The sequence below is a fragment of the Sorex araneus genome, chromosome 4 (genome assembly GCF_027595985.1).
Source record: "Sorex araneus isolate mSorAra2 chromosome 4, mSorAra2.pri, whole genome shotgun sequence".
NCBI lineage: Eukaryota > Metazoa > Chordata > Mammalia > Eulipotyphla > Soricidae > Sorex > Sorex araneus.
Genome location: NC_073305.1, coordinates 54,976,153 through 54,988,041, shown reverse-complemented (window position 1 = coordinate 54,988,041; position 11,889 = coordinate 54,976,153). Strand labels below are relative to the sequence as shown.

The window sequence follows — 11,889 nt, the reverse complement described above, 5'->3', positions numbered from 1 at the left end:
TGCGAGCTGTATTGGGGATTCACCACCAGGATCTCACCATTCTACAAGGAAGTGATCACTGATGTAAAGAGAGGGGTGCGGCAGGGTGATACCATTTCACCAAAACTCTTCAGTGCCACCCTCGAGAATGTCATGCAACGACTGGAATGGGAAGGAATGAGAGTGAAGATAGACGGTCGGCAACTACACCACCTCAGCTTTGCTGATGACATCGTTCTCATAACACCAAACATTAGCTAAGTGGCACAAATGCTGGCCGACTTCGACCATGAGTGTGGAAATGTCAGACTGCAGCTCAACCTCAACAAGACGATGCTCATGAAAAACAAACTAGTCCCTGAGATTCCATTTGCTCTCAATGGAACAAACATCTCCGAATGCAGCAGCAATATGTACCTGGGTTGAGAACTCAACCTGAGGAACGACTTTGCGCCAGAACTGTGCAGGAGGAAGAGAGCAGCATGGAACGCCTTCAAGAGGGTCAAAGAGGTGATTAAGAGGATGAAGGACCTCCGACTCCGGGCACATCTTTCCGATTCCACCGTTCATCCTGCACTAATGTATGCCTCAGAGACCTGGGCCCTACGCAAACAGGATGAGAATGCTGTTCAGGTATCCCAAGGAGGAATCAAAAGAGCTATGCTAGGAGTATCACGTCTCACTCAAGTGAGAGAAGGAATCTAGAGTTCCGAGCTCCTTCGATGGTCTGCCAAGACATCAAAAATCAGATAGGCCAAACATGAATGCGATTCAGAGATGGCCGCTGGACTAGAGCTGTTACCTACTGGATTCCACGGGACATCAAAAGACCTAGTGGTCCCCCACCAACGAGATGCTGACTTCTTCGTCAAAACCCTGAATAAACGGTTTGAGGCTCTTCCTGTTCCTGGAGTGAGCAGATATTATTGGGCTACCCTAGCATGCAACAGGGACAGAGATATTACTGGCACCCACTCGAGCAAATCGAAGATCAATGGGAAGACAGGTGATACAAGTGAACCCTGGTGACTAATCCTTACTCACCAGGACCATTAAACCTACATTAGGTCAAGACTAGATCAAGTGGTCTACTGGTTCCATTAAACTGAACCATTTGACCTACATTAGGTCAAGACTAGATCAAGTGGTCTACTGGTTCTACACTAGTTCAAAGAATGGTGGTTATTAATAAACCAAAGTCATAGATTTTATCCAATGCTTAATTCAATAGCAGCTCCATTATTTATCGGCTCTCCATTATTTATTGCTCTCTGGAGTTATTCTGAGCCAAGAATAACTCCTTAGCCAAGAACTGTCAACAATTTCCACCAAATAAGTGTGGTTCTGACAGGGAAACTAAATGAAGTACCAAAAAGTTAAACTTGAGAGCACCTAGACCCATTATATATGTACTTGTTTTTAACATAAAACCTTGGGTGTTCGTTTGTTTGTTTTTAACTTGTGTGATTAACTTGAGCAATATTCCTACTTCCTCGGACACTGTTAAATAATGAAAGGGACAAACTGTCCCTAGTATCTGAGTAAGCCACGTTTGGGAATCTTGGAACCAAAGGCACGCGAAGGTCTCGTGATTCCAGGACTTTTCCTCAGCCATCCTCCGGTTTTAGTGCTCACACCAAAGATAGTCTAAATGGAGAGCTCCAAGACTTCAGCACCTAGCGCAGACATGAAACCAGGTAATATATTTTGCAGATGCAGGTGAAGCCCTGAATAGAGCTCAGCTTACAGGCAGAGTATCCCCAAGATCCCCTCGGTTGCTCGGGCAACGCCGACGTCACGGCCAAGCCATACGAGCCCTCGGGCGAGAATCCCGAGCGACAGCGAGCGGCGCAGGCGCTTCTCCGGAGAGCCAATGGGCGCGGCCGGAATGTCGCTCCGCCCCGCCCTTTTCTGAGGGGACTCGGGGGCGGGGCGAAGAGCGGAGCGAGCCCGCCTTTCCCCGGCGAGCGGGCGGTTGTCGGCGTCTCCTCGCCGGGGCGTCCTGTCACGTAGGTTACGCACACAATCACTCCCCGGGGACCGGCCGCATCCCTCCCAGGCCCGGCGACCCGGAGGCGGGGGCCACGATGGTGCGGGGCGGGGACTGGCGGTGCAGCTGACGAGGGGCCGAGAAGAACCCGGTTGCCCGAGGTGGGGCCGTGGCGCCGAGCCCTTCCTCCCCCGCGCCCGGGATTCCCGCTCGCGGATTGCCAGCCCTCAGGGTCCGCCACTCCCTTCGGGAAGCCTGGAGCTCTTGTGTCCCTGCAGCCCCAGGCCCCCTGCGGGAATGTTCAAAAATGAGTACCAGGTAACCCGAAAGATCTCTCCGACCTGTCTCGCTCTCTCCTGTGGGGGGTGAGGGAGCGCGTCTTCGGGGTGAGGGCACGTGCATCTCCACACGCACCCCCCCCCCAGAAAAAAAGGTCTTTTTCGGGGTCAGAAGGAATGAATGGAGGAGTGCTCCGAACCCCCAGAGGAGAGGAGGAACCCGCCAGGGCGAGCTCTGCTCAGTCTCCCGCGCGAGGAAGGCTTCTGCAGCCCGCGGGGCTGGCCTGAGCGGCGCTGACCGCCAGGACACTGTCTCGTCCCCAGCCCATTCCTTCAGGGCCAGGCCCGTAAATGTTGAGTTTTCACTAGTGACTCGGGGGCGCACTCTGGCTGCACACGCCGAGCCCAGCGGTTCCTGAGAAGAGAGCGAAGGACGGAACGCCTGAATGGGTTCCAGCCGCAAAGGAACTGAACACGAGTTGGGGCTGCACGAGTTCTTTTTCTCCAAGCTGAGTGTCTGAGTAAACACACTGGGCTGCTTTCGGGTGACGCTGGGGACTCGAGAAAGTGTGGATTCTGGCCCCCCAGAGCCCGTGAATCTGAACTGCTGTAGATGTAGGGTTGCCTTTGTTAACAGCCCCCAGTTGGGTCTGATGCAAATAACCCAGAGATAACTCTGAGGGAGGCTGGGTTCCGCCTCTTACCCCAGGATAGCTTGAGTGCCCCGAGTTATTCTCTGCTGGACCCGCTTTCCTGCCCTCGACATCTCCCTCCTTGCCTTTCCCGGCCCTCGTCTGTGCTCTGCCCTTGGTACTTCTTTTTGAGTTTTCACTCTAGTACTCTGTTCGCCGTGCTGGTGCCAGTACACTAGTCTCCCCACCTCTTTGTTGTTTCTGTCATTTCTACCAAATACATACCACCAGTCTATGATTGTCTTCCTTGTATTCTTTACTTTCCTTTCTCCCGTTTAATGCTCGTACATGTTAGAACCATTTTAGAGAGTTTCATTTAATATAAAGTGTAGTTATTTTTAAAAACGCCGTGCCCGCTACGACATAGAATTCTAGAAGGGGGCGGGGGAGAAAAAAGTTTTCTATCTAATTAATCTAAGAATTTTTCTCCAAAAACAATGCCTCAAATGTATTAGTACTTAAAGGTAGCCTGACCTCAGAAGCGATAGGAATTCTGATCCAGAGTTTATTCATACTAGCCATGTAATTAGAAATTCAGTGTCTCAATTCCAAGTGATTTGGAAAACACGGATGCAAAAGTAAGTTACTGAGAACAATTATGAAGCTAAAAATTATTTACAAAAATTAGCCTTGCTCGTGTGTTGTTTATTATTCAAACAGACTGTAGTAGAAAATCTTAGGCAGTTCTACTTTCAGATTCTCAATATTTTGCAACAATCTGTTAGTGATTATCATATTAATTCCTCATACTTAAAACTCATGGGCATTGAGTAAAATAAGCGTGTCCCTCCATGATGTTCTTGAGTTTTCAATAATATGTTGTTAGGTATGAATCTTCCTTTTTCTTATATAGATTTTATAGCTCTCTAAATTAGTGTTAAATAGATATAAAGTTCTTATAAAAATGCTAAAAATAAAAATTACTCCCTCCCACAGTTGCTATTAAGCGTTTATGTTGACCAGTACTGAATTACTCAGTTGGCTCAATATTTGAATAATTATTGCTAGCACTATCAAGCCCTTGCTATGTACAGGATATTGTACTTGAAATCAGTGTTTACTATTCTTTGTAATCCAGAAGCCCATTTGGAGAATCAAGATGTTAAGTGACACCATCGTCACAGTCACATAGTTAACAAGTAACAAAGCCTGGCATAAGAGTTCATTTTAGTATGGCTTAAAAACTTATAGTCAGAGGTAATTATCAGAACTTTCAAACTTGGCATAAGAGTTCAGTTTAAACTCCTATAGTCTGGGTCGTACCTCATACTTAGAGATTGTAAATTTTGTTTAGCACAGTTTATTTAGTGTTTGTCATGCTTTAAAAATAAATTCCTTTTTTAAAAAAACTTTGCCCTTATATTTATTCATTTATTAACCAAAAACTCCAGTCTTCTTCCTCTTCTAAAAATAAAACAATAAATAAAAATAAATTTCTAAACTGCTAATCCAAGGTAACCCAAATCAGAACAGTGGTGGCTTAGATAAACTAGGAGTAATAACAAAGATAATATTTCATCTTAGATCAACTTAATTGACAGATTCCTGGAACAGTAGTTATAGATATGTGGAGAATAGTAATTTCTTTCTTAGCATTATCTTTCATTTTATTTAAAATATTTAACTTTTGTTTTCTAGGGTGGTGCGTTTGTTGAAATCTTTAGTGCTCAGGGGAAAAATCCTGGAGCCAAATGGAAGATCCTTGGCAGTCCATCTGTAATTTGGAAAGTAAGTGTTAGAAACTACACACATAAATCCTGGAAAGAAGTGTGAGTAAAGATTATAACAAGAGGACTTGATCGTATTTCAAGTCTTTCCCCTCCATTCACTCTGAAACCTTCATATGATATTGTTGGTTACAGCCACTTCTCAGTTATTAAAAACTTTTGTTCCTCTGCTCTTTATGTTCTCTGAATGGCAAGGCCTGCTATTGTTTAGCTGATGTCCAAAACTCTTCCCCAGTACTGAGTTTCTCATTTTTAAGAAATTTTTTCATCTCTTTTAACCTCTTACAAAGCATTTAATTTTTTTAGTTTGCTTCCTAGGTTTTTTAATTTAATTTAATTTAATTTTTATTGAATCACCATGAGGTATAGTTATAAAGCTTTCGTGTTTCAGTCATATAATGTTCTAAAACCCATCCCTCCACCAGTGTACTTTTTAAAAATTATTATTATTATTATTATTATTGAATCACCATGAGCTACAATTACAAAACTTCCATGTTTGAGTTTGAATCATAGAGTGATCGAACACCCATCCCTCTACCAGTGTACATTTTCCACAACCAATGTCCCCAGTATCCCTCCCTCTCCCCCACCCTGCCCCACTCCTCTCCCTGCCTTAGGGCAGACAATTTCCCTCTTTATCTCTACTTATGGGCATTATGATTTGCAATGCATATTACAGAGAGGCCACCATATTTAGGCCTTTATCTACTTTCAGCACACATCTCCCATCCCGAATGATCCCTCCAACCATCATTGACTTAGTGATCCTTTCTCTATCCCAGCTGCCTTCTCCCGCAGTTCATGAGGCAGGCTTCCAACCATGGAGTAGTTTTCCTGGCCCTTGTCTCTACTGTCTTTGGGTGTCAGTCTCATAGTATGTTATTTTATAATCCACAAATGAATGTAGTCATTCTATATCTGTTCCTCTCTTTCTGACTTATTTCACTTAGCATGATAGTCCCCATGTCCATCCACTTATAAGCAAATTTCATGACTTCATTTTTCCTAACAGCAACTTAGTATTCCATTGTGTAGATGTACCAGAGTTTCTTTAACCAGTTGTTTGTTCTTGGGCACTCATTTTGTTTCGAGATTCTTGCTATTGTTACACACCATTTTAGCAACCATTTTTTTTCACAACCTGTGTCTTATCACAACAAACAGTAGAACTCTGAAATTATGAAATAGGGCATTGATACATTTTTCTCTGACTATAGGCTTCAGCTGTTGAGCACAACTGCCCAGTTACCCACTATTCTTGTTCTTATCCTAATTGAGACATTAAGCCACCAACTATTTCCTAACTTTTCCATGTTATTTATTTTTATATTTTTTCTTTTATCTTCCAGTTTTCTCGAGTCCAGAATCCATTGTCCATAATTGGAATAACTTCCAGGTCAAGACTTTGAATAACTTTAGGTCCTATAACTTGTGTCTGCCTAAGGAAGAGCAAAGTCTTCTGAATCCCTAGTCATCTGTCTTTCCTAAACCTAAATTTGGGATTCTTAGTGTATTTGGAGGAAACACTTATAACCTCTCAAGTTGCTAATTCTATAAGTTCAACATGAGCAACTAAAAAATTTCTATTGTTTCTTTCCTTAGACTTTGAGATGATTATTTCTCTCTCTCTCTCTCTCTCTCTCTCTCTTTGGCTTTTTGGGTCACACCCAATGATGCTCAGGGGTTACTCCTGGCTGTGCACTCAGGAATCACTCCTGGCGGTGCTCGGGGGACCATATGGCATGCTGGAATCGAACCCAGGTTGGCCTTGTGCAAGGCAAACACCCTACCCACCACGCTATGGCTCCAGCCCCGATTATTTCTCTTGTCTTCAGGTTTTTACCAACGATTATTAACCCAGTTCCCAACTCACACTCTGAACAGGTACTCCTTACTCGTCAAAATTCTTCATTTTCCTTTCACAGAAGAAAACCAATGCTATTAGCCAGAAATTATCTCAGATTGATGTCGCCAGGGTTAGAACTTTCTATCCATCCTCATTTTAAACTCTTTCTTTTATATCATATACCACTGAGAGAAAAATACCTTTCTAGGACTTTGTTCTATGGACATTTTTTTTAAAGATGCTATTGAGTATTTACTGTGGGATAAGCACAAGATCAGGCACTTTGGGGGCTGGATCGATAGCACAGCAGGTAGGGTGTTTGCTTGCTTTGCACGAGACCAACCTGGGTTTGATTCCCAGCATTCCATATGGTCCCCTGAGCACCGCCAGGAGTAATTCCTGAGTGCAGAGCCAGGAGTAATCCTTGTGCATTGTCGGTTATAACCCAAAAATAGAAAAAAAAAGATAGAAGCCCTTATGCCCATCTAATAAATGATAAAATTAGAGCATGGTGAGCATAAATGACTTGTTCCTTTGCCAAGAAAATGTTATTTGATCTCTAATTGCTACTGAGGCACCAAAAGGAAATAGGCATTTTATACAAAAGGATGCACAGTATATAATGTGCACAGTCCTTATTCAGGGAAAAAAATGAGAGTTTTCAAGAAATTGAAGGAAGGCTAAGAATATGAAAAAGGGAGAGGTAAGGTTTGAAAATTAGGTAGGGGCTAGGTAATGCAGGATTTTTTTTGTTTTGTTTTTTGGGTCACACCTGGCAATATACAGGGGTTAATCCTGGCTCTGCACTCAGGAATTACCCCTGGCAGTGCTCAGGGGACCATATGGGATGCTGGGAATCGAACCTGGATCGGCCAAGTGCAAGGCAAACGCCCTACCTGCTGTGCTATCGCTCCAGCCCCAGTAATGCAGGTTTTTAAGTACGATGTTAAAGATTACGGTTGCTGAAAAAAATTTTCAGTGTATTCCCAGATTTTATATAGATAGAATAAAATATTCAGTGTCTGTGTTCATTTCAAATATGTAACAGAAGCTATTGTGAAGGATAAAGTACTCATTTAATTACATTTAATTCTTAGCAGTCATTAGCTAAAATGTATTTCTTAATATATAAAAAGGAACAGTGGGAGAATCTGTGAAATATTTTTCTGTGCAAAGGAGTCTTTATATTTAGAAATTGAGAATTTGCTCCAATATTTAAAAAAAACAGTAATTTTAACATTTCGATTTATAGAACATGGATTCTCAGAGTAAGAGATCTTAACAAAACAGGTTTGTTTTATTTTAACCTTGCCTTAGATATTAACATAAACTTAATTGGAACATTTAATTTCTAGAGTGTTCTATTTCTTTTTAAACAAATAGAACTTGATTAGAGTACTAGTTAAATAAGGCAGTGACTAATCCTATATGAGTTATGGCCTGAATCATGGAATTTTCATACATAGGTTATATCTGTGTTTCTCAAACTATTTTCCCCACCATGGCCCCATTCTGACCTTGATTTCTTTCTCTGAACCCCTTCCATCTTACCATTTATCCCCAAGTTTCATGCCATAGCCCCTCATTTATGTGATTTTTACCTATGGCCCCTTTAAATATCTGAAGGCCAACAGAAGGTCTTATGGCTCTGTTTGAGAAATGCTGTGTCCAATGATTCATTTAATAGGGAGTAATGTTCAGTCTCAGGTATTAGAAAAGCACATTAAAAGAATTGTTAAATGCTAGAACTTGAAACTTGTAGCTTGGAAATCCCTGAGTTTATTTGTTGGAATTATGTCTTGATATAATAGAGGAGTTGCTGAGTATCTTATATGGCTTCTAAATTTCAGGTTTTTTTTTTTTTTAATAAGCGTGGAGGTAAAAGTATCATCAGAGTCTGAACTTAGAGACTTTTAATGTTGGACGTTCTTTCTGTGGTTGTACAGCTGTGATTTTATAATGAAGTAAAATAAAATATATTTCAGTCATCACTGATTTCATTTTTGTTCTATAGGAGTTTGATAAAGAAGTTAAAAGTTTTGTGTTTGTCCTGGAAGGCAGCAGCCAAACAAACAAAATTCAGTTACCAAAGGAGACTAAACAAATCCGTAAGTAAGATTTTGTAATATCAAAGTTGAACATTTTATGCTTATTCTTTAAGTTCTTATACACAGTCATATTTAACTTTTGTTGGCATTCATTGAGGTAAATTATATATATTTCTACATTTAGTCTATAATTTAGGTAACTTTAGGCCAGACTTTTCTAATAAATAGTCTTCATCTATTTCTAACAAATAGTATTCACCTATTTGTTAGAGATAAAGTAATATTTTACAGAATATTTACAAGGTATATAATAGCCTTTAGTTAAAATAGCAATATTTATTGAGCATTAACTATATACCAATGACATTTTAAGCATTTCACATTTAGGAACTCTTTGAAGTTAAAAAATACTTCTTTTTATAAATGAACACACTGAAGTTGTTCCTCATAAAGACATCTTTTAGTAATATATTTAAATTTAATATAAACTCAAGGATGAGTAAGGAGAGCCTTCTAAAATCTCAGGGCTAGGATGAATGGAGACATTACTGAGACTGCTGCTCGAGAAATTCTATGATCAACGGGATGATGATGATGATGATGATGATGATGATGATGATGATGATGATGATAAATTCAAGGAGGACCCAGGATGTAGTGCAGTTGTATGATAGTTGCATTGCATGTGTGAGACCCTTGACTAAAAAATAAAATGAACTTAAAGATCCCTAAGTTACAGAAAATTCATTTGTGAGAAATTATTTTTGTAAATTTTTTATAAGGTATTATTTAGTGACTTCAGCTTACATGCCTTCAAAAGTGGTTATTAAATATAGGTACTAATAATGTATATGACAAAAATACAAAGAGTAGATTTCAGCTTTTGTTTTGGACATTTGAATCAGCATTTTAAAGCACAAGTAATTTTGAGAGAGAACTTAAAATAATGATCAGAAGCCCAGATACAGCAAAGCGGAGGTTAAAATAAAAATTCAATGGCCTCTCACCAAATTAGAATTTTAAGAAAATTGATGTGATTAAAGAAACAGATTAAATGATGAATCAGATTTTTACCAATTTCGTTTTGTCTTTAAACTACAGATTTCAAATGATTTTGCCAACAAAGTGGTAGATAGTGGCCATTAAGATTTATTGTTTATTCCTTCATTCATTAAGAAAATTTTGGGGCTTTTTTTTGAGGGTATATAAAGGGGTACACACCCATCAATGCTCGGGTCTACTGTGACTTAGTTCTTTGAGAGTTATTCCTGGAGGCATTTGGAAGACTGCACTGTCAAGAACCAAACCTGGCTCTCCTGCATGCAGATCGTATTCTCTAGCCTCTTGAGCTTTTTCTCCAGCCCCAGAACACTTTTTGATAATGGGTACCAGGTACTATGAAGAAGTTTAATTTTGGTTTGTGATTCTTATTTTAACTCAATTTTTTTTAATTGAATCATCATGAGATATAGTTACAAAGCTTTAATGTTTGAGTTTCAGTTAGACAATGATCGAACACCCATGCCTCCACCAATGTTCCCAGTATCCCTCCTGCCACCTATACTGCATCTCACCTTCTGCCTCTGTGGCAGGCACCTTCCTTCTTTCTCTACTTTGGGACATTATGGTTTGCAATACAGATACTAAGAGGCAATCATGTTTGCTCCTTTCTCTAATTTCAGCACACTTCTCCCACCCTGAACGATCCCTCAACCATCATTGACTTTGTGATCTCTTCTCTATCCCAGCTGCCTTCTCCCGCAGTTCATGAGGCAGGCTTCCAATCATGGAGCAGTCTTCCTGGCCCTTGTCTCTACTGTCTTTGGGTGTCAGTCTCATAGTATGTTATTTTATATCCCACAAATGAGTGCAGTCATTATATGTCTGTCCCTCTCTTTCTGACTTACTTCACTTAGAATGATAGTCTTCATATCCATCCACTTACATGCAAATTTCATGACTTCATCTTTCCTAACAGCTGCATAGTATTCCATTGTGTTGATATACAAAAGTTTCTTTAACAAGTCATCTGTTCTCAGGCACATGGGTTGTTTTCAGATTTCGGCTATTGTGAATAGTGCTGCAATGAACATACAGAGCAGATGTCATTTCTGCTGTACTATTTTGCACCACTGGGATATATTCCCAGAAGTGGTATTGCTGAGTCATATAGAAGTTCAATTTCTAGTTTTTAAGGAACGCCCATATTGTTTTCCAGAACATTGGGCCTGTCGGCATTCATACCAACAATGAAAGAGAGTCCTTTTCTCCACACATCTGTGCTAGCACTGGTTCTTAACTCTTTTGGATGTGTGCCAGTCTCTGTGATGTGAGATGATATGTCATTGTTGTTTTGATTTACATCTCCCTGATAATTAGTGATATAGAGCCATTTTTTCACGTGCTTTTTGGCCATTTGGATTTCTTATTTGACGAAGTTTCTGTTCACTTCTTCTCCACATTTTTTTGATGGGTTTGGAAGTTTTTATATACAATCCTACTAATGTCTCGTATATCCTGGATATTAACCCCTTATCTGGTGGGTATTGAGTAAATAATTTTTCCCATTCTGTGGGCTCTTTCTGTATTTGGTCACTGTTTCTTTTGAGGTGCAGAAGCTTCTTCGTTCAATGTAGTCCCATTTGTTTATGTTTGTTTCTACTTGCTTGGTCATTGGTGTTTCATCCTTAAAGGTGCCTTTAGCTTCATTGTCATGGAGTATTCTGCCTACATTTTTCCATATGTATCTTAAGGATTCAGGTCTGATATTGAGGTGTTTAATCGAGTTTGATTTTACTTTTGTGCCTGGTGGTAGACAGAAGTCAGAGTTCATTTTTTTGGAGGTAGCTGTCCAGTTTTCCCAGTACCACTTATTGAAGAGGCTTTCTTTGTTCCAATTCACTTTTCTTACTCCTTTATCTAAGATCAAGTGATCATATTTTGAGAGTCTGTGAGAAAATATTCAACTCTGTACCCTTGGTCTGCAGGTCTGTTTCTAGTCCAATACCATGTTGTTTTAATTACTACTGCTTTGTAGTACAGTTTGAAGTTGGGGAAGGTGATGCCACCGATCTTCTTTTTTCCCAAGGATTGCTTTAGCTACTCATGGGAGTTTATTGTTCCATATGAATTTCAGGAGTCTTTTTATCTATTTCTTTGAATAATGTCATGGGCATCCTTGTAGGGACCACATTAAATCTGTATAATGCTTTGGAGACTGTTGCCATTTTGGCAGTGTTAATCCTCCCGATCCATGAGCAGGGGATTTGTCTCCATTTCCTAGTGTCCTCTTTTATTTTTTGAAGTGATGTTTTGTGATCCTCTTT

The 11,889-nt window shown here is 40.3% G+C and overlaps 1 protein-coding gene across 3 annotated transcripts in view; it reads left to right on the top strand.

Annotated features, from left to right (window-relative positions):
* Window positions 1–1,962: 1,962 nt before the first annotated feature.
* CFAP20DC (CFAP20 domain containing) overlaps window positions 1,963–11,889 on the top strand; it is a 312,336-nt gene continuing 302,409 nt past the window's right edge. For all 3 annotated transcript variants that reach the window (XM_055135696.1, XM_055135697.1, XM_055135695.1), the window contains exons 1-3: window positions 1,963–2,287; window positions 4,578–4,667; window positions 8,530–8,623. In XM_055135696.1, the coding sequence (XP_054991671.1) occupies window positions 2,267–2,287; window positions 4,578–4,667; window positions 8,530–8,623 (205 nt within the window). In that variant the 5' untranslated portion in view covers window positions 1,963–2,266. The remainder of the gene's footprint in view (window positions 2,288–4,577; window positions 4,668–8,529; window positions 8,624–11,889) is intronic.